Below are 24,703 nucleotides of genomic sequence, written 5' to 3' on the forward strand. Positions count from 1 at the left end.
CTGGCCATTTCACCGTAAATTGCGAAAAAGATTTAGGATATTACTATTTACGAGAACACAAGTCACTCTAATCTTAAACTGTCTCGAGCACGCCTTTGAAATACAAAATAACCTAACAAATGATTAACAAATATCGACATGCGCAGAAACGACATTACTTTCCGGTCCCCTTAATATTTCAAAGTATGATTTATCAAATACCGTGTGCAGTTGGATTTTTTTTTAAATTCATATGTTACGCATTTCGTTTCCTTTAGATTTTCACCTATTGATTTTAAAGTCGACTGCAAAATTGATTTATCGCTAAAGGATTTTCAAAAAGAATTGATTCCAGTGAAATCGCGATTTTTCCGTTGAAATAATAATTCGATAAACTGCTGATATTTTTTGAAAATCTTGAAGTGCTACATAAATGTTGTGATTCGGTTAGAAATGTAATTTTGTGGAGTTATATCAAGTTTAACATTCCAGGTGAAAAAATGTTCACACTAGATTGTCTCTACAGTTCTCTTATTCTGTAAGATTTCAGCTTTATCTTAAGATGAACATCGTCGCTTTATCTTATTTCTGTAAAAAGATCCTTGTTTTTGACATTGCCTTGTCACTTCACCCCCATTGTGCGCCGTCACACGGTTGAGCGCACCCCTCGGAGCTTGTCCTTCTTTCCTTCCTTCTCCCGCAACCCCGTTTAATGCGCCACGATCGCAACTTCCGATGAAATTGACGTTGTTCATTCTTGACGAAATCAGTTAAACGTCCGGCCAACGCCGGACTAACGCTGTTACCCGCGCAGCCAGCAAATGAATTACTGACTACCTGACACGCAAACACGACGGTGCGCTGTCCGTCGCGTGAAATATAGGATGGTCAGAATGTCTCGATCCATTTCAACGCGTTGACCACGCCGTCGTCGTGCTGGCTCAACGACCACGAACATTCGATAAAATGGAGGTAGTTTATTTGGCCCTTTAACACTTTGACTGCCGCGTCACACATATACATACGCGGACGTGGGAAATGTTTCCTCATACATAAAGATTTATTTGTATGTTAATTTATTACATTCTCTTAATTCCATTAGTATTTGCTAAACGTAAGAATATTAAAAAGGTAATTAATATCGTACCGCTTAATTAAACAATTTATTTTAATTAAATAAAATAGTTTAATTTTACGTAATTTGCGGATAAATGTTATCGTTTAGACTATGGATGTTTGTGCAATTACTAGGCTATCTGTTGTTTGAGAACAATTTTGTTTTAGAAAATAAGTTGTAAGAAAATACCAATGGAATCTGGACAGAAATTAATGTCATATTATTATTGATTATGATAATACAGTGACGAGTCAAAGTGTAAGCACACAGACGACGTTATATTACTGATTAATCAAATAATGCTAGTATATTTTACATTAAATAATTCGATAAATGCAATCAAAGTTATTAGTTGATAGTTGTAAATGAAAAATTGTTACTCTCTTTTATTAACTACAACAATATAGAATAAATTTAACGTAAACAGATATACGATGCCATGTTTACAGTTCAGCACGCTGTCTAAGATTTATATGAACTACATAATAATTAACAGACATTAACAGTCATTTATAAGTAAACTTCAGTTCAGGAATGGTTTTAAAATAGAATAAAACAGTTTATTTGATAACTGTATCCAATTAGTTCCTGTAAAATATATTAGTTCTGCATGATTCATCAGCAATGTAACGTCGTCTATTTACACTTTTGCTCGTCATTGTATATTGCATATGTTATTTGTCGTGTAAATGTTTTTATTATATTATGCACGTCTAAATCATCTATCTTGTTGAATTAATGTAGTCTGTTAATTAGAGCTGGTATCATACAACCGGATTATGTTGGTATCAGTGGATAGATCAATATAATGCGAAATACACGCCACAGCAAATCATGTTTTCAAAACATTGAGTTAGTAAGTGAACGCTCAATGTAGCCATTAGTACAGTGGCAACACCTTTACCTGAACATTTATTCTTCCAATATTCTGGCCTTCAAACTTTCTTTTACCTAAACGTTGCATTATTTAAATATATTATCGTCTAGTAGAGAACTTGAATGAAATTTTTAGATTATACAATGTTTGGTATCAGGATACTATACAAATTAATTTTCAGATGAGAGAGCCTTCAACATATCTCGAATTTCAACAGTTCAATTTGATTAATGATGCGATAATAATGAAGAAATTATTTACTGTCAACCATACAATAAAAGTGTAAGTTGCAAACGAAAATGATTATTAGTGCAATGTAGGTGCAATGTAAATATGCGTCATTGTTAATTATGTGATGTGGGCCACCACAAAATCACCCATATTTATTGGATAAACAGTATAACTTGATCACTCTGCATATTGTATTTGGTTTTTATAGTATGGAAATATATCAAAAGGAAACATTGTTCTATTTGAAGACGCAAATTATCAGCGTAAATAAACAGAATATCCTTTTAAAAGTCATACTTATCGCGAATTTAATTTCGTCGAGATTCTCTTAAATGAGATTATATACATATATTTGTTATTGTAACGTAATATATGTGGTTGAGACTTATCCATTAATCTATAATATCGCGGTTTTCATGCGACTTCTAAAAAAATATTCTTTTTATTACAATATTTATCTCTTTAAAATAAAAATAGTTTATTCTGACTATTCCCACAATTATCAAAAACAAATCAAATATCCAAGGTGATCAGGTTATTTTGTTAACCCTGTATAGATGATGGGATTATTTTCCCAGAAATAAATTTTTGTGTTGACGTATTCAATGTATCAAACCTGGTTAACATTTGGGAAATTGAGGAAGGTACAAAGAGTATTTTTGATATGATATATCTTAACATTTAATTTTTGTTTAATCAAATAAACTGATTCGTTTTGATGGAATTTTTAGGTAGCTGGATTGTCAGCCGAACCGATACCGACAGGCCAAAAAGTGATGCAAGTAGTGGCCTTTACAGAATATTAACATATCGGGACCTTAACGAAAGACACAGACAATAAGAAAATAATGTTTTTGTTGTTTACTTACTCGACAAGATCGGATGCCTTGGCTATTTGGCAGTGAACACCACGATCTACCAAACATTTTCCGGTGACAGGATCTGGCGGTGCTAGATTGATGTATGGCGGCTCCTCGAGAAAAGTTATTTTTAAATTGAACTTTTCCGGAACTCCTTGAGGAGGAGTATGAGTGTTTCCGGGCCACACGATGTCCTTGATGTCAAGACCTTCTTTCTCCCAGGATTTCCAGACACCGATCTGTTGACAGAAACCAAACAAAAAATCAGTTATAAATTTGTGCTATAAAATATTCGGCAATCTTTGGAAAGAGGAGAAATGTTTGTTTTTTTCAATATCCACGATATAAAACTCATTTCTTTTTACTTTATGCATTATCATCATTAGTTTTGAAAAGAATATAAAAGAAACTTCAAGTAGTTGGTTTTTTTTCTAATGTTTTATCTGTGTCTATATTTTTATATGATTTTGATACTTTCTCTACTTTAATGTTATTATTTTTATCAGATAAAGTAAGTTCGGTTTTAGTTGATTAACGTTGAAATACACGTTTGGGTAAAAGTATTCTGTTAAGTAAATTAAGCATTATTATAATTATTTATATGTTTGATGTAGAAAATATTTTCATTTACGTTAGAGATAAAATGTTAATATGCAGGTTTGCTTTTCTATTAGCTTTTATGATTTGAAATATAAAACGGATTTGAGAAAGGATTTAATTATTTTCTAACGCTAAGATACTTTTTTGGACGATTCCTAACGTCGCATTTATTGTCTGGAGTATTAAAAAGTGTTTTACAATTTCATCATCCTACAAAAATGTCTCCTGATTTCCACAAAATGATAACACTGTATTATTACATACTTGTTAAAAAGACAAGAACTTCTACCATTCATTTATTTTAATATTATTTTTATTATTATTAAAGGAATATTGTTTTATGTTGTTTATATTTTAGCCCAATACATAGATATATGTATAGTACGGATTTTTGCTTCTTTCGGTCACTCGAACGATACTTTTAATAATCGCATTTATAATTCTGACCGAATATATTCTGACAGGTATAGTATAATAGAAATATGAATAAGAATTATAAAATATGAATTGGAAGAAATATAATAAAATAAAATTATTGTGGCAAAACGAACTTATTCAATAAATTTATTCAAGCCTTATAAATCGACTTGTTGGTACGAATATAAAAGTTGTTTTCTTATCCCATTTAACACGATTTTTAACGGTGTTGGCAATTTAGCGATATTTGTTGCGCGGTGCGTTACAGCGTCGATCGTATTTGACGACGATTGAATAACGCGCCTACCTCGCGATAAATTAATATGTTGAGGATAGATTTGAGGGTGAACTGAGATGGAACAAGGTGCCGTATTTAAACAAGGTTTAATAATAAAATGACGAACAACTTATCACAAACTATAACACTATGTACAAATGTCGTTTGTCGGACTAGATGAGAAGTTACCGAGTGCAAAATGGAAAGTGAAGTAGGTACGCTTCTCATCCTCCGATTACGCCTTCGTATGTAAATGGCGTGGGTGGAGTTGGTATTTCATTGGCTACTTAAATTATCTTAAAACCAATGAATATTAGAGAGATGGCCAAGAAGAGGGGACAGCAGAAATCTGGGAATTCTCCGATTTTCATTGTATTTAGCGTAGCTGTCGCTGGCCGTACCCCTGCTCATGGCCACATCTGGTATCGGTTGTCGAAGGCCCGAAAGCTTCGACGCGGTATTATGAAGAATCTACCTGGGGGTCGTCATAACTTAATTACATGGGTCGCTCGCGACGCAACAATATTAAACAGATCCATAGTGCACAGCAGATAAAGTGGTTTTCTCATTTAGGTAATGACGCATTTTACTGGCCGAGAATAAAGGTAGAATGCAATTAACGACAGCAGTTCGCGGGACTTAGAAATACTTTTTTGATTTAATTACAAAGTTCCATTTAAAGTTATCTGATTTCATTATTCTTCTGAAACTGCTTTCCATCTCGCACTCCATCATGCGATCGAGCTAAAATGGACCATTAACATTAAAGTTACAAATGTTACGATTGTATCAAATTGTTCTCATGTTAATTTTGCTTTCGATTTGAAGTTTATAATAACTTTGACAATACGAATTTATAGACATAAACTTTAACTAAAGAAGTATATAATAGAAACATATAATTATAATTTACAGAAACTATATTCACAATTGTCTTGTATGAAAGGTGCGATTGTAAACTTGAATCAAATTAAGTATGGTCTAATAACGATTCATAATTAGTGTCTGCCGTTTACTAAGTACACTTATTTGTAAGAAATAAAAGGTAACGAAAGACTAAGAAACAAAGTGGTCTACATGGTGACGACGCTATTCATAAATCTATTTTTCAATATAGACAATGAAAATGTTCAACAATAAAGATTTCGACCAAAATAAGTGTCCAATAATAGATAATATTGATGATACGAGAAACTTAACTCTTTGCACTCGAAGCCATTTCAACTGCAAATCTAAAATAATTTTTCTGGCTTCTAGTATTTCCATTTCATATTAGAAAATTCATTCTATGCATATGAAATTGAGTCTTCATTCATGTAACAGTTACACTTTGAACAATTTTTAAATCTAAGCTTTGGCAATATCTATAAAAATAATTTTGGAACGTATTGCAATTATTACTTATTATCATTAGTTGTAACTAATGTAATTGATTTATAAATATTTGGCGAAATATTAGAGCCTACAACTATCCGCTACGAGCTCTTGGTGGCTATTCCTGGTTTATCCATTTTTTGTAGCCGCCGAGTAGTAACCGCCGAGAGTTGCGTGCTTTCTCGCTAATACATCAAACTTTCCTTTATAAAACCTGACTTCACTAAATAGCGGAGATTTTGTGTAAAAATGAAAATGTTGTCCAGAAATGATATGAAACTGAAGCTGAATAAAATTCTATTTCGTCTTTTAATAGTTTCAATCAATTAAAAATAATATCACAGCGTTTTTGAATGCTTTCAATATTTTCGCTTTCCTGTATTTCTCTTATAAGTTTTTACTAATGTTATACATAAAGCTCGTTGCTTAGTCATGACTAGACTACGGATTTTATGCATTTTAAGCATAAAATGATTTAAGAGAGAGAATAGTATACTTGGCTCATTTGTCTTGCAGTAGACGCAGATAGTTTTTATTTTGCATAAAAATCCGCAGTCTAATCATGACAGATATGTAAATAAAATGGTATCAACATAATAAAAGGAAGAAAATGGAAACTACATAATAAAAGAAAGACTACGTAAATTAATAGAAATATGTCGAATTGTATATAAAATTAGTATTAGGTTTTCGTGCAAAGGAATCCTACTGGATAGAAAACGTTCGACGCTATCTAATCCGGATCAGACCAATGAAAAGTTTTTCCAATTAAATAACACGATAATACGGACCGGATTAAGTGTCACGAATTTATCTGTCGCTGTTTTAATCCACTCGAATGACTTGATCCGAATTTATTTCGCAGCTCCTCGGAGGACCCAGTGAATTGTATCCTACTGGAACCCCTCTTTAAGGACACCGTATATTGCGGCAACCAATACCGGATAAAGCGATCGAAAATTTCAAACGAAACTGCTCGGCTCGCAGAACAAAGTGGAGAAGATTGCGGACGTTCAGGAGTGAAAATGGCAGCCCGGTAAAACTTCGTTGGCATTTCGAATATGTAATAGGAGGGGGAGAGGGTCGTCTCTCGTGCGCGCTCGTCCGACATACGAATATTGGAATTCGATACAGATACGGTTGGTATGTGTTGCCGATGTAAATTCACCCCCCCCCCCCCCCCCCCTTCTCGCCTGACTACACCACGTTCCTGCAGTCGTCGTCAACGTCGCGCGTCGCTCAAAGGCAACTTGCAATTTTTCATTCGCCCCTGACACAACGGAAACAAAGAGAAACAATGAACGCGGGTCACTAATTTCGTCGCGCGGAACTTTTTATCATGGTCGATGCGTTACACGCCAAGCATCTGCATCCCGAATATCTAGGTGTGTCTATGAAGAAATAAGTCTGATTTAACCCTTTTAGTGCCGAACGAGAATACAATACCGGACAAATGGTTTATCTTAGTTTTTATGAATAAGTCACAATATTAATATAAAATGAATCGAGCAGTTTATGAGGGTCAGAATGGTAAATAATATATATAAACCAATTTAGTGATTTCTAACATAAAATATATAATGATATTTCTTATGGATTGAGGTTAAGGAGATCCCACACCATCAAATAAGCAGTACTGAGTTTCTGTAATAACGAAATTTATTTAATATCTATCCTACGACTCCTAATACCCTTGATTAATCTTATTCCTACCTGTAATAACGAAACGACATTAAATTTTATTTCTGGTGTAAGGTCTTTTTATCACTTTAACATACGCGTGCTTATCTTTTCAATTCTCTATATTTTACTGTGTCTTCCTTACGCGATGGTAAAATAGATTTTCGCTTATCGGCTGATATCGACTTAATATTACCGCGTTGATTCGGCCGATATGACCGGCGGATTCGAATTAAAAAAATACACTTTCTTTACATATATTTTGAATAATAAACAAAAATTTGATTGACGAAAGTATTCGGACAGAACTTAAATCTTGAGGAAAATATAAAATAAACGAATATTATTGATGAATATGAAAGAATAAATTAATATTTAGTAGAATAACCTCTAGAATCGAGAACTGCCTGCATTCTTTCAGGCATAGATTTCAAAAGACTATTTAATGTAGCTGGACTATTTAGGAATTTTTCATTTTTTATCGATAGTTTTAAATGTTCCCAAAGATGTTCTATCGGATACAGGTCCGGACTTTGCGATGGTCATCTAAGAACGTTCACATCATTTACGCGAATCCAATTTTTCACAGCACGAGAGGCATGTTTCTCTCGTATAAATGACGAATATCCAATTTTCGTCCATGACTTCCTTTGCATGAGGTAACATGTATGTCTCTAACATTTCTACGTACTGTTCCTTCTTCATTATGCCTTTAATTTGCCGCAATGGACCAACGCCGTGATCAGAGAAGCACCCACAAACTATAATGCTTCCCCCTCTATGCTTTATTGTTGGAATTTGATAACGCACGTTGAATCTTGAATCTTTGAGCTGTTGGTCGACGTACCCACTAAATTACATCAGATCCAAATAATTTAAATTTGCTTTCGTCGCTGAAAAGCACATTGGACCAGTCTTCTACTGACCAATGAAGGTGTCCTTGAGCAAATTTAAATCGGGCCAGTCTATTCTTTTTTGAAATCAGTGGTTTCTTCACTCCATGTCGTCCATGTAACCCGAAAAACGTTAAACGACGTTGTACTGTACGCACGCTAATATCCAAGTCGTCAGTTTCGATTAAACTTTTATGGATATCTACTGCAGTCTTCCTGAGATCAGCAACCGATAGACGTCGTATTTGCCTGTTTTGTCTAATCGAAGTCTTTTTCGGACGGCCGGATTTGGCTTTATTTTCTAAGTGTCCTCGTTCTTGAAATCGCTTTTCAATAGAGTACACAGTTTGTTTTGCGATGAAAAAACGTCGGGAAACATCAGATATCGATTCACCGTTTTCTAAAGCATTTACAACTCGTTCCTTCATACATTTCGGTAAACTTTGTCCTCGCGCTATCTTCGTAAGAATAGAATAAAAGCACAAAAAAGAATTCAACAAATATATCGATATTAAAAGATAAATTACATGCATAAATGAAACGTCCGAATACATTTGTCCGAGCAAATTTGAATAAAACCTGCCTTACAGGCAATGTAGAGAAAATATCTACGCCTAACTTCTTCGTGAGCTAGCTTTCAAGTAATAGAAAACAAAAGAGAAAGTAACCCTCTCCTACCAATAATGGCAAATCGTTGGAAAACAAAAACATTTCTGTCCGAATTCATTTGTCCGGTACTGTATACGTTCGCTACAATTGCGGAAAGTGCCAACAACGATATATCATTGCGCAAGCGTTGACGCCTATTATACAAATCACAGGAGTTCTGTATTTCAAAATAAGTATGTAAAACGTTATAAATTGCAATTAAAAACATAATTTGTTAGATCTTTTCGTTATGTTTTCGGTTGGTTGGTGCCGCAGCACTGTATACGCTAGAGCAATAAGGTAGAAGCTCGACACGAGATAGTTTCTCGGGATCGTAATCGCAATTTGTTTATGATATTTATCAGATACTACCTTACGTGCCACATCATGCAACGGCACGACGAGACTAGAATCTTTCTTTCAGTTGTCAGCATAACTGTTAAATAAATCGCGCGTGTGAGCAAAAATAAATGGATAATACATATTTTTAGTAGTCAGAACACTAAATATAAATCTTTATAATAATATTTAAATTTTTTCTTTCACGTTGTACCAGCTACACGATCTACTTGTTCTGTAGTTGATTTGTTTGATGCTGTCCGTGTATCATGGAGTTATCATTTTGTCATCGGGACTGATATTGATTATTTTATTGAAAATTATTGAAAATGAAATATTTATATTTCATACTACGAGACTTACACAAAATTGATCGAGCGATGATAGGTGTAAATATCGTTTGTACAAGAGCAACTGGTCTTTATGTTTTCTATCATAGTTTATATTGCTATTATTTCTATGATTTTAAATAAATATTGAAGTATGATTGGTATGAAATTATTCTCCCTTTCTCCCGCAATACGCTGCATTTTCAATTTCTCAAATATCATTTTTAGTTTAGTTTTTTATGAGTACTTTTCCAAGCCCTATAGTAAATTCATCAAATTCCTCCGGTTTTCTTCGCACAGGCACCCGTTTTCGCGCGACACAAACAGGGTTAATTAAGCTGAAGTAGGATAAGTGCAGGCCAGTTTCTGTAGAGTTGCATATAAAACGCGCATGTTTAATAATAAGTTGTTACTGTTGACTGTGCTCGAGATATTGTCAAACTATTCTTGTTCAACGTATATTTACTTTTAGATATACAAGATTAATAATAGATATAATTTAGGTAAATCTACATAATTAAAAATATAATTATACAGTTCACGTAATTATAGATATAATTATATAGTTTACATAATTATAGATATGATTACACAATTTACGTAATTAATTCAACTAATTAATACATAGAGTATAGAGATAATATGAAACTTTATCAATGTTAAATACACGTTATTTATTTTAATAATCGTATTTATTTTTATGTTACATTGAGATTAGATAATTGCGTTTCTGAAGCAGCGAACAAATAATAAGCAATAACCTAAATCGTACTATTACAAAATTTTCCAAATCACACTGATATCGGTTAATGAATAAAACTGGTTCTGCAATTTATGTGAGCAAGTTCGCCTCGAGAATATGATACAGTGTACACGAAGAATGTGCAAGCTTATCGAAAAACATCAAATTGTATCATTGTCATCACTGTATTTGGTTTTTAATAGGTATTAATTTCTTTAATAAATACGTCTATAAATTAAACTCAAATCATTCTATAAATGACCATATTCCACTTTTCGACTTCGGCAGTACACGTTTTAAAATGTTCAATTAGATATTACAAAAGTTATGACAGAGGTACGATTTAGGATACAGGTTGCCAAAATCAACCTTTTTAACCTTTTCGAAAATTGAAATTCAATTTAATAATGAGCCTTTTTACACGCTTATAAACATTAAAAGTGTTTAAATAACATGCCATCATATTGATCTGCGCAATTAGTTTTATAAATACAGTTATCAGTTTCACATGTTTTCTTTTTAAATTTACTTAAGTGCTACGATTATGGCAACTCTGCCCTAATTATAAAAGTTGTATGATTTTATTTAGTATTAAATCGAATATAGATCCAAACGAATTAATTTCTTGTTGCATTGATGGTGAAAGCATACTTCGAAGCTCCTTTTACAAAAAATCAAGGGACGCGATATCTTCCGTAGTACGTAATTTAAGTAGCGATGCGACGTATTTATTGAAATCTTGTCGGAATTGTCATAAGCGTTACAGATGACGACGCACGACATCAGATTCACAGAAAGTCATCTTTACCGGCAGTTGGAGCGAGATTAATGGGAATACTGCAGGAACGGAACATGGCTGCGTGTACGAGGAAGTAGGTACGCAATATCTGTAAATAATGTTTCCCGTCAAGTAGCTTACTGAGCTGCCGAGGAAATGCTGAGGCACGTCCACGGTGCAGAGAATCAGTTGCGTCGTTACACGATGATTAATGTCGTCGGCCGTTTTTACGAGTTTCATTGCAACACCTCCCAGAAGGAGAACGCCCCAGCACTATCTGTAGTCGCTAGAAATTTCGTGAATTATTATGACGTTCCCGAAACCGAGAAGCTGTTAGATATTCGTTCTTCTCGCCGATGTTGAACGTATCTTTGTTCTCCATTCGAATAGAATTTCTATTGTATAGCAACGTTGTGCGAGAATGGAATAAAAGTGATGGACTGCAAGAAGTTTCATATTTCACTTGGAATTTTTTTATCCGGTTACGAATTATAATAAGGCTATGTGCAATTTACTTCAAGTGTTGAAACATTTTTCATTTGACCGAAGTTGAAACGTTTTTGCAAAGCACGAATACAAGAAATTCACAGTATACTTATTAAATGGCGTAAAACGAGGCATTTACATTTCACTATCATACTTTACGGGAACCGCCATGTGAATTCAGAGGATACCGAGTACAAGTTTACGGCCGTTTTACTGGCCGATTCTATTTTATTTTATATACACGCCCGTCGAAATGAAGTCGAGACTTCTACTGCCTACCCGTAGCAGCTACTTTCACAATGTTGAGTGAGATGAACAGTTTCTGACAAAATTTCATTCATGAGTTAGGGAATCATAACGTATCACATAATCATCTTGTAAAATAAAAAGAAGTGTTTCTGATACTTAATTTTGTAGATCTTTATGTAGAGTGACAACTTTCCACCTTAATTGTAAGAAATAGAAGTTAAATAAAAATATATTTCTGCTACTGATAATTTTAAATAGTTGAAGAGAAGATAGCAATGTTTTTAAATTTTTCTAATGCGTTGAAAATTTCGATATTTTTTTCTAGTCATTTTTATAAATGCAAATATTAACACGTTGCCGTCTTTTAACAAATCTGATTCTAATAATAATGTAAATCAATCAAAATAGTTCCCATTTTAATGAATAATCAGCTTTACCTTCAATAATTATTGCCAAATTTTTTCTACAATTTTATATTGATTATTAAACATTTGCTGCAAGTACAAATATTATTAGAACTTAAGAATATATAATTTAACTTAGATGAACGAATGTTATTTCGTTATTACAGACTGGAATGTAATTAGGAAGATAATGGTGCAACCAGGAATTAAGTGATACAATCTAATATTTTTCGAGTAACTTACTCGAGTAAATCTTTTGATAGAATAGATACATCGATTAATCTTGAAATCAATGTCTCCACCAAATCTTGCCAGTCACGATGCTAAGTTAAGGATAATGAACGTTTTTCTTCCGGTAGATCGGACTATCTTCTCATTCACGAAATTCGCTTACGTAACAGGATCTAACGAAAGAAAAATTAATGAGCTGCTCCTTAATCATGATCTTCATTATCGCGAAAACAGTGTTAACGAACCGCGTCGCATGTAAATACATGCTGCTTTATCCTGTTATCAGAACTAGTTGGTATCTACAGGCGTAAATAATGACTCCGATCAATTTCCAGGTTCATTAGGGGTGAGTGTCGCAGAAACGAAATGGCGGAGGCACGGTCGCGTACTTGCGAAACGTCTTTCTGGTAAATGTCTCCAATCGATAAAAGTAAAGCAAGCAAGAAATTTAAGAAGTCCGATGACCTTTCTGTCGTTTACTGAATGACTTTATAGCAACTCCTACTAGATCGAGGGCGTGGTCGGTCATTTACAGATCAAACGTGGATCCAATTAACCCCTTTACTTCCCTTTTTATTCAATTGTTCCTCTGTTTAAGGATGTCATAAATTGTATTTTTGAAAATCGAATATATTATGAAATTTTTGAATTTTTATTAGAAATGACTACACATATTATTGTAAAATTATGATTTGTATAGAATATCTCTCGATTGTCATTGTCTTTTAGGCATATAGAAAATTCCGATATTAATTTATTAAATACAGATCGTAGAAATTACGATTAAGGTCACGTAAAATTAAAAGCTTACACAATTAATGATTTGAATATTTCGTTAAAATATTATTCAGCGAGGACATCCTTCCCTCGATTTATTTTTTGAGGTATATTGTATTTATTTTATATTATATTTTTATTAAAAGATCCATTTAATAAATCTCAAGTATCACGTATAGATTGTAAGGGCATTAAATGAAGTAAATTGATAGATTATATACGTTCCAAGATTTATTCGAGCGTGTTACACCGACGCGTATGCTCCGTGTTGCTCCTGACGTAGGCCAGGTTAATGGGGTAACTCGTCAATCATGAATACCAATACGACCATAATCGCTACGTTGAATGCTGAAGCGGTAAGAGTTTCCCTAGAGTTTCCCAAAACAAGATTGAGAGGGCATTACATATAACCATTTTTATTCTAAAAATTAAGTTCACATACTTTTGCGATATATTTCTAGAACTTGTATTCCTATCATAATTTAACCCTTTACAGTGTCAAATCTGGTAAAACGCTCATTTTTACGCTAATATCTATTTATTGTAACAATTTACATCATAACCACGAATATTGTCACAATTGTAGTAGTTTTCAATTGTTCTAGTGCACAATTTGTTACAGTAAAACAAAAGTTATCTAAGTGTTTTAAATTAGATTTAGTTTGAGTCTTATTAACCTGTACTAAAAAAACGCAATAAAAATATATTATATGAACATTTTAATTTCTGAAATTAACCATTTTCCTCTCGAAATATACCCTATACTATAAAAAATGAAAAAGGTATTTGGCGATTGCAAAAAAGAATATCAAATGTCACGAGTTTTTACATTCGAGATATTGTCCCCTAAAGTTTTCATAAATAATTCTTTGCTGCATTGCTACTACATATTTCGTTGTTATTCTATTGTTTTAAGTCTGTCAAATTTGTTTTTATGATTTTTTTCAACAGGTACGCAAATTATATTTTATTATTGTTGCATTTAAATTCTTTGAAATTGCGGTCGATGATGTTCTCTTTTAACACGTTCGTCGACGGCAATAAGGCACTAAAATCCCCACATAATTAAAGCAATTTAATTAATTAAAATAAAACTAAAAAGTTCAGATTTGTCATAGGGGATGACATTAGAACTCTTTCGCATTCGAAAAATCATAGTCGAATTAATTTTGCTCGAATCTATTGACAATAAAAATAAATTTTCAAGGTTGGTCAGAAATTAATGTCACACAGATATAGGTGACACGGCGACGAACGTGTCAAAACCACGGATTTAAGCATTCAGTTTTAGATGGCATAATAGTTTAACAGTTTTCAACCGCGGGCAACCGGAGAATTTACGTCTAGTGACAATAGCCATTTAAATCGCCGTGACAGGCTATTTGGTTAAGCGTGCTTGCTTTTTATCGTTTCAACGTCATCATATCTGGCAGCAATGGTACGTTCATTTACCGCATAGAACTTGGAAACTCTCGTGTATCGCGCGATCTCGTTAGGAAACCGCCGTTAATCATGATCCATTAGCAGTCATACATTAGGTGGCAGTGTTACAGCTTGTTAGATAGTTTATTAGTTTGCTAGATACTATGGCATATTCTAGCTTACATGGACAGCGAGAAACTTCTTCTTCCAGTTATGACGACATTTCGAGTTGTTCCTTGAGCTCAATTATATGTGAAATGTTGAATGGGATCGATATGGAAACTATCTCGTACAACAAGAAGCAAATCTCCTTGGCACTGTATCTTGCTTCTAAAATCGACCGCCATTTCCAATGTGGAGGCATAGTGCGGCATGGTTTAACCCTTTCACTACAGCAGTGTCGTCCGCCGATGTACTGTCATTGAACGAAAGCTCGCGCCAGAAATATGCACATTGCGTGTGATTTCTGTATATACGTTTTTCTTAGTTTTAAATAACTGTGCCGAATAAAGCAATCATTGCTTTAATGTAACAAGTATGTTTACATTTTTAATATGAATGGACCTACAAAATTATAAAAATACAAAATTTATTTTTGTATTTTGCCTACGGATGCCACTTGTATACACATAACTTGGATGCCGCGTATATGCGGCGCTCGTACCCACAGGTCGTCGCGTGGATGCCGCATACATATGGTATATGCGGCGCTCGGCGCGAAAGGGTTAACCCTCCGCCTCCTATGCCGGAGTCATTCGTGACTCGTTGTAACGTACACAGTACCGAAGTTGTCTGTGTGAGTAGCAAAGAGACCGTCAATGTTTGCACTGACGCCACCATAATGCCGTATTATATTCCCGACAATAATCCCACCATAATAGGAAACGTCACTGATTTTGAGGCAGATTAGTTGTATACAACACTTTGAGAGAGAAAGACGTGCGCCAAGAGTTCTATTATATATATTTACCAATTTATTATTCATTATTTCCATTATTTTTATTATCTTTGTTATTGTTATATTCGTTTATTACTTGGTAAAATGTCTACCTCTCAAAACAATGATCAATTTCTTATCGATGAGATTGAAGAAGAGGATCTTCACAATTGTGAACAATCATCTGATGGAGTGCATCTAACAGCGATGCTGAACCCGAAGAACAAAATTCTGATTCGGATGAAGAAGATACACCAGAATCTGCAGAAAGTGTAGCGGTATCTGGTCGTAATTGGCAACATATTGCACCAATGGACACTACAACATTGTAAAATCTTCCACGAAAATGTTCATTTACCGAACAAAGTGAACATATAGAAACAGAAGATGAGTGCTTCCATTTATTTATCAATGATGAAGTAATCGACGATATCATATTATGGACAAATAAAAAAGCGAGGGAGAGCATACCATCGAACAAGAAATGGAAATCAGTAGACTGCATAGAAATGGATGCATTTTTCGGACTATTATTGCTAATTGGAAAATTCAGAGAATCGCGAGAATGCAAAAGCGATTTGTGGAAAGAAGAGCTTATCTACAATAATGCTTTCGAATGATTTCGCCATAATGGTCTGTAGTTGGAAACGCAGCATTTATCTCCATTCTTGTATATGGGAGCGATAATTCCAATCTTCCATGCATTAGGAAAACAACTTTCTTTAAGGGATAGATTAAAGATTAAATCTAGAATCCGAGACATGCTAAATATGCACGACTTAAAAAAGATTGCCGGGATATTGTCATTACCCGGTCCTTTTTTGACACTAAGTGTTTCTATTTTGTTGTAAACATCCCTAAGACTATTATGAAAATATCTTTGAAATCATTTGTGAAGGGTACGAATACTTTGTATACCGGTTGTATGTGCTGTGACGTTGCAGAATTGCGACATCACTTCGTTATTGTTTTCGACGATTCAAATCGTCGGTACTTAGGACCAATCACCCTCTACGGGATTATACACGCGCGCACCTGCAACAACGGATAGCAAGTCCCGGAAGAAATTAGGATGGGACAAACAGCTGTTTATTAATGTTTTACAATTATTTCGTGCCAAGTAGCCCACCCTTAAATGCACCCTATACTGGACTCCGACTCAATCGAAAATTCCTGATGTCGAGCGCCGCGTGGGACTGCTCGAATTTTGCAGTCAGACTAAACCCCATGCGCGTGGGTCCGCCGAGAGTCGACTACCCCACACGGATTAGACACGGGCCCTCACGGCAGTGCGGATCTCACGGGTGAAATGATCAATCCGAATTAGACTCTGATCAGGCTTACAATCCGCGTCAATGATTACAAAGTTATCGACCATGTGGCTGTACCTAAGAGCCTGCAGGTAGAGCCACATCCTTCATGCAGGTTTTGCGACGGTTGTCGTTCGCGGCGCATGATTGTCCCGTTTAAATTCGATTTGGCGCAATGTACAGGTGTTCGTACAAGTTTAATATGTCACGAGAGCAATATTCGCAACGGGCGGTAGGTCGGCGCCAGAGAAATTGACTGCGCAAGAAAGATTGTTTCACCCACGCAACAGATGGAAAACGTGTCGTCTCGGTGCGCGACCGTTCGCGCCAATTGCACCTTACCGGGAGCGGCGCAATCCCCCGGAGAAAATCTGTCCAATGCGATCACTAAATTAAACTACACGGAAATCTTTCCGTCGTTTCCGGCGAAACACGGTCTCGGTAACGTGCGAGAAGCTCTACGTTACCAAGGAAGAGGAAGAAATTAAACGACGACACGAGAAGCATATCGCCGTTTGACGAAACGTTATGGAGAATTAACAGAACCGACTCACCATTCCGATCCATTCTGATCGTTTTAATTACGCCTCCGTGAAATCTGGGACCCTCCATGATGCTGTGTGTGTCCACACACACACACACACACACACAAAATCCCCGGAAGCTTTTTTGAAACACGAACAGTCGCAACAGAAGTTTGCACTGACTTTGTTGCAGCGCTGCCCCCCCCCCCCTCCCTTATCCCTCGGTCGCTCTATTTGAACCTATGAGTTTCTGATCCTTGATCGTCTCCGTAGGATAAGTCCTACGTTTAAATAGAGTCCTAGGTTCAACTATTACTTGAATAATAATTGCCCGGTCGCCGTTTGATCACATATTCTGACGTTTCCTCTCTATTTCTCGCTCGATCTCTCAATCTCTCTCGCATATGCACGCACACATTCGGCAGTGCTGCCAACGTAATGGCAAAATTATTCCGAACAAAGTACCATATTAACCAGGCATGCCCCCACGTGACTTCTTCCTATCTCGTAAATTCAAGCTATTAATTCGGTTAAACGAGTTAATTGAAGCCATAAATCAAAATTCGCCGAACTGAGGAAATCGTTGTTATATCGCCTCGAATAGAACATATATTTTGGTGAATAAATAAATGATTCGCCTTTTGTTTACAAATATCAGACACTTTATTTACGTAATGTAAAAAAAAAATTATGTTTTACCTGGCTTTAGATCATGATTGAGTTAATTCGAACGTTGGAAGAAAGTTGGACAGTTCGAAAGAAAACGCGGCAGAGCCGCAATTATTCTCCAATCGCAATAAAGCGGCGAACTTGGCGAAACTCTATCCCAGAAATCCTCGACGCGAAAGCTTAGTTTCGGCCTGTTTACCCGTGGTTTCGACTTCTTCCCTTGTAACTACAGTTGTCCGCTCAACTCAGCGTCATAAAACGTCGCTCGGGGACCAAATCCATCCAGCCGAGTCAGTCTTCCCCGGGAAGTTACTCCGGAAGTTTTGCAGATTAGAGACAATGTACTCTCTAGAGGGTTCCCGGAACGATTATGAGAGACATTCACCCGATTGGAACGCTGCCAAGTGTCGCAAGTTGCATCAGTGGCTACCGGAAGCGCTCCACTAAATACTTAACGACACGGAGGACAGGGCTTACGATGACTTTGCATACAGCCTTGTTAGACGATTCGATTATCGCTGAAACAGCGATAACTACGATTAACCCGAGTCTCTCCCGCGTTTCCATTGTCGTTTTCGTCCGAACCGAAACTGTTTGGACGCTCATCTCGGAAACGTTTAATTCCATTGTTACACCGTTTCAAGACTGCCTCTTCGCGCAGTTGATTATCCCCGCAGTTGATGTCATTTCAATTATTTAGTAACAATCGTTCCACTGATTCCGTCATTTATGATTTGTGCATTCACTGTTTACTTCAACTATGTTAAATATAAGAAATTATATGTTGCAGCAACATTTCTCTATAATTTTTATATATCACAATTCTATAGTTTTCTTTTAACGCTAGAACTATCAAACGGGCAGAAATAAACTGTTATGAACTCTTTCTTGCAGAAATTCTAATTTCAATTTCTGTTTAAATTACAGAAATATTGGAACATATGATTTTTTGATAAATTTTTTTCTTTGAATCGATCTACCAATTCCTGGCTGTACTCCTCAACAAAAAGATAGCACATTTAACAATTAAGTGATTTTTATTTATTTTACATTAGAATCAAAGTTTTGTTTCTATACAAACTTGCAAAACATAATTATGGAAATACGCAAATGAAATAGAACTGACTTCCGCCAAAAAGCTTAATTGTAATGTTGAAAAAATTATTTAATTTTAAAATATACCATCTTTTTGTTGCGGAATGTACTCTCTTTTAACCTAATAGACAGATTTCGTAGTCTTGCCAATGACAACTCGACGGAACTATTTTGGCTGCGAAATATCTTCCTTTATTAATTTTATAGTTCTGTTACAGTCATATTAATTTCTTCTAACCTTTCTTCTTTTTGCAACTGTACAGATATCTTTCTATATTGCATACTAATGTGGTTTTCCACTATATGTATAATGAATAAGTAAATAAATAATAGAAATCGTACAAAAGTCGAGTAGATTAAATTCTGTTGTTATGAAACGATGTTCATTAGTCATGTCCAGGACTCGAAATTTCTACCGTTAACCCTTGGAGTCTGGTCACTCACTGTACCATAATGAGGTCTTCTACGACATACACCCACACGCATACAAATATTTCATTAGCACACCCCTATGTGAAGTACGCAATATGGAACAGTATCAAGTCACTAACATATGCAGCATCCGTACTGTCGATAAAATAGGAAGGTCTCTAGAGACCCCTTTACCGGAACGCTAAGATTAACACTCCATCTAATATGCCGCGAAGTTACGAACAGCAAAAATAGGAAAAACCGCAATTAGCTCCTCGCCGTACTATGTTCGTGTTTTTTCGGATCCAAAGTTCGTGGCCTGCCTTCACCATTTGACACTTGATATCGTCTGCCGTTTCTTTACGTTTGAGTAACCACAAATACAGAAATACATGTAGCAATACTAGGTAACAAAGTTCAGCAGGCTAATAGGAATAATAATAGTAATGATGATAATGATGATATTAACACATATTCGTCCGAATTACGAAAAGGGCATAGCCGATTAACACATTGATGACCGGTCATGAGTTAACTCGTGTTCTAATGCCTAGATGTTGTAAAATTGCCGGCCAGCAATGTGTTAAGATAGTCAAAACTGCCCTTAGAGGTTTTTCAGTGAGTCATATACCGTTCGATAGCTGACCAATAAAAACTCATCTGAGCAAAATTTTAACCCTGTAGCTTGTCCGCGAGGGTTGTTACGGGGTAAATTAGCTTTCGCAGTTTTCCCGTATTTTTCCCCCTTTAGCGGCTTTCTAAAATTTTGAAAAAAATGTGGCTTATTTTGGACCTCAAGCCGCATATTATAGAATTTTTTCAGATTTTTCAATTGCAAGATGTGATTATCAAAAATGAAAAACCAAAAAATAATCGGAAAATTCAAGATTTCTCGAAAACTAACATATTTGTTATTTTTATATTAATTCCCTGACAAGGTACTATCACGGCTCGTGTGTTCAATTTTTCTCAGACTTTTTTCTCGATTGCAACATTGTTAAAAAAAAAAAAATAAAAACCGAATGTTTTTTGCTGTCAGAAAGAAGTCTTGTCTAGTTTACCGGAAGTGGGGATTAAGTAATTTTAAACGTTATTGCATCGAAACGAACAATTTTTTAACCTCGTAAATGCGAATTAAGCGAGCAAAAAATTGTGACGAGCGCGGTATCGCAAACGATCACCAATAGCCAAACAATGAATTCGGATATTCAGAAAATAATTGATTCTTGTCATTTTAATTCGAAATTTATATTCCAATTTTTATCAAACGGTGATAATTTTAACGAAAGATGGTTTAATTATAACCATCTCTGAAAAATATATGATTTCTAACAAGTTACGTTGTTTTTATATAGACCATATCATTTCTACAGATGGTGTCAAAAGCTGCTGTCATTTTGATAATGGTGGTGCAACAAATTACCGGTCGAATATGTGTTAAGAACAAAAATTAATTTAAAATCTTTCTATGCATAAGATCATGGGTCCAAGTCCCAGCACTGCGAGGGATCGTAGAATATTAGTGAGACTCAGAAATTACATAGTCCGGTTTACGAGGCTACGCTTCATTAGTCGGAGAGTTAATATGCAGGGCGAATTTAGTAATTGGGCTGGTCTATAATTCTATTTCTATTACATATAGTATTTTTTACCAAGATTTTCCAACTTTTTGAAACAGGTCAAACATTTTGGTTATACATATTTTTAAGGAGTGTATATATATATATACAGGGTGTTTTTCAAATATTGTAACACCGGGAAATGGGGGGTAGCTGAGGCTATTTCAAGTGACTTTTTCATTTTCCGAAATGCAATCTGCGGCTTTGTTAACGAGTTATTAACAGTTAAAGTTGGAAAACCTTTTTTTTCGTCGGAACATCTCAAATTTCTTTAAAACCTAGTGTCCGTTGCTATGACAATCGACACAGTCTGTGTGAACATCTTCGTGGAGAAGGTCAGTTTCGTTCGAGATTTCGTCCCTGTAACTTCACCGTTCTTTAAAAAGTATTTGAAATTACTGAATAACTTCTCCGTATTTGAAATTAATCGACCCTTTTCAAGGCCATACAAAATAACGCTGAAAACTTCGGACATGTGTTAATTGTTGAATAATTCGTGATCAGTGTGAAATAATAGTGCAGTGAAAGTGAAAACCTAAGTGAAAATTAGTGTAATCTGTGCCGTTCTACATACGTGGATTACATACGTGGATTACAACTTTTGGATTACAACATTTACAACTGCATTGGTAAGTTTTTCATTAATAACATTTGTGAAATTCATGAAATTCTTATTTGATGATCGAACGCGGCTCAGAGGCGATACGTGGCCGTGGCTCCTGTCACCGAGACGGGCTTGAGTCGTCCCTGAATCGTTCGCGCTCATGTGCGCAGCAGCACGAAAACTCGTCGGTGCGCAACCAACTTTAACTGTTAATAACTCGTTAACAAAGCCGCAGATTGCATTTCGGAAACTGAAAAAGTCACTTGAAATAGCCTCAGCTACCCCCCATTTCCCGGTGTTACAATATTTGAAAAACACCCTGTATATATATATATATTTCTGTCAATTAGTGTAAATCACGCAAAGCACTTTACTGACGCTACGATGAAAGACGTCGAGCGAACTAGAGGAAGGAAATATTACATAATCCAGGAACCTGAGAGTGGTTCGCGCGAGTTCTTAGTGGAAGTATACTTACGGCGAAACGAAGAAGCCAACTTGAACGTACAAAAAAACAATGATTTTTCTGAAGAACAGTAACAAACAGTATTTCCTTAAGATATGATTTTGAAATAATTTTGGGTTAACCTTTTTCTACCAGCAATTTTCTAATAGCTTTTTTTAAAATCGACTACCGATAGTCAAAATATTTTGAAAAATTTGTTACAAAACTAAAAGATTGTCATTTATAACCCATCCAATTGTTTAGATCAATATAATGTAACAGGTTCTTTTGAAATTATTTTTTGAGAAAAAATTAACTTGTGTAATTCTCGTTACACAAATACATGCTTATAAATTAATTAACAAGTAATCTCTTGACACGATATGGTGTAGAGAAGTCAAAAGATACCTTTTAATATTTTAGTTAAAAATTATTTTATAAGTTTTAACCATAGATTTTTAGGATAAGATTTTTTCCATAATGACTATAAAATTAAATATACAAAAATCTGTAAAAATTAATTATCTCAATCATAATATAAAAAAAGTAATATTCATTCAAATGTTCATTATTAATGCCGCTCAATACAAGTTAGTCTTTGACAACTACATTCGTTTCTTTTTCACATAATGTTTCAAATACCCAAATGGTCAAGTGAATCGCTATTGCAAATATGACGTATATGTATAGAACAGAATTAGTTAAATCCCTGGCGGCCTGTAAATTTACGCTCTCCTGAGCATATTACTCAACTCTCTATTACCGAGTACGTAAACAGAAGCACCATCTAAGCTATTGACATTTCAACCTCTTTAGATTACGGAAAGGAAACCTCAGATGAAACCCAAATATCCACTACTACGAATTAAAATTACCAATGTTTAAGGATATAAATAAGCATACAATGTGATTGTGAATGTTTGTTTACCTTTTGTGAACCGTGTCACGTGATACACACACGTGATACGCACACGTGATACACAAATATTCGAAAAGTACTCTGAAACAATTTATTTTCTATTGCAGTTGACTTTGGGTGACCTTGAATGACTTTCATAATAGGTCATTGTATTCGTCTTGAAACACTCTATCAGAATATAAATAAAGACAGTTACCGTTCCATTTAAAAAAACAGAATTGACCTTCATATGTCCTTGACGCCTCCACCTACAGAAAAATTGGTATTACCAGATGATGAGCCCCCCGATACCAAGTAAATTTGGTCTAATGCATTGTCTTCTATCTTCAAAAACAAGCGAGATATTCAGGTGACCTGTTTCAAATGCCCCACCCTGTATATTTATATACTTTTAGGTATGTCACAATTGGAAGACAGAATCTACATATTCGAATAACATCAGGATAATTAAAGGATGATTAACTTCCTGTCAACCTAACGTAATTACAGCTTATTCAAATTATTTAAGAGATAAACAAGATTGCATTCGACTTGTAGGTTTTGATATTGAAACGGACAATTTTTATTTTGCAGAAAGATGCGCAGTCTGATCAGGAAGGAAAGAGCGAGGGAAATGAATTTTCTGCGAGCGGAACCGATTCAGATGCATTGAAATCTGGTTTCCGGGAGGCAACATCCGTTCGTGCCAACGTAATGCCAACAATTTCCTTAATTAGCGGACGATCCGTGCGCGAGTCGGTCACGCACTTCGAATTATGCGCCTACGTTCTCTGACCGTGCTGGATTTCGGCGTACATGTGTTCGCGTACCTATCTCTAATAGAGGCACATAACGCGTATGGCATGGGAGGCCCTTTAGATGCCCACGAGAATGCCAGTTCGAACGGTTAATACCGCTTCCGCATGGTCTGGCACGATCTGTTTTCAATGATTGATTGATTAATTGTCTGTTACACTGCTGCGGATTACTATTTTGCTCGCGGTCACGGATCATACAGAGTTGACATGCTATAATCCCGATGAGCCGACGGCGGGGTTATTTGATTTATGCAATAATCATTCAAACATAAGTCGCCGCGCCGGCGATCAATGTTGATCTCGCTAAATTATAATTATTTTGGATAAAACGTTTTTATTTATGGTTGTTCAAGAAAAACTTTTTATTTATTATTTTTCGTAACAAAATTATTAATCCTTTACCGTATCATTTTTTTTACAATTACTACGATTAGAATTTCTTCGATCGTACCAATTTCTTAGAATAAAAAGGAATTTTATATTTATTGTGTGCTCACATCCAGTGTGCTAACATCGAATGTTTAAATATTGGTGACAAGAAAATAGAATTTAGAGTTAATTATATCTTCTAATCTGTGCATATTATTTATAATTTTCCTAAATGCCTATTTAAGAAAATTAACAACATTAGAAATGTTATTCTAAGATATATTTCAATTTATT

At 35.1% G+C, this 24,703-nt stretch overlaps 1 protein-coding gene across 1 annotated transcript in view; it reads right to left on the bottom strand.

The window, feature by feature from the left end:
- Nmdar2 (glutamate ionotropic receptor NMDA type subunit 2) overlaps positions 1–24,703 on the bottom strand; it is a 136,286-nt gene that overhangs the window by 63,506 nt on the left and 48,077 nt on the right. Inside the window, 1 exon segment of the mRNA XM_078184810.1 lies at positions 3,074–3,303. Within this exon segment, the coding sequence (XP_078040936.1) occupies positions 3,074–3,303 (230 nt within the window).

The sequence above is a fragment of the Augochlora pura genome, chromosome 7 (assembly GCF_028453695.1).
Source record: "Augochlora pura isolate Apur16 chromosome 7, APUR_v2.2.1, whole genome shotgun sequence".
NCBI lineage: Eukaryota > Metazoa > Arthropoda > Insecta > Hymenoptera > Halictidae > Augochlora > Augochlora pura.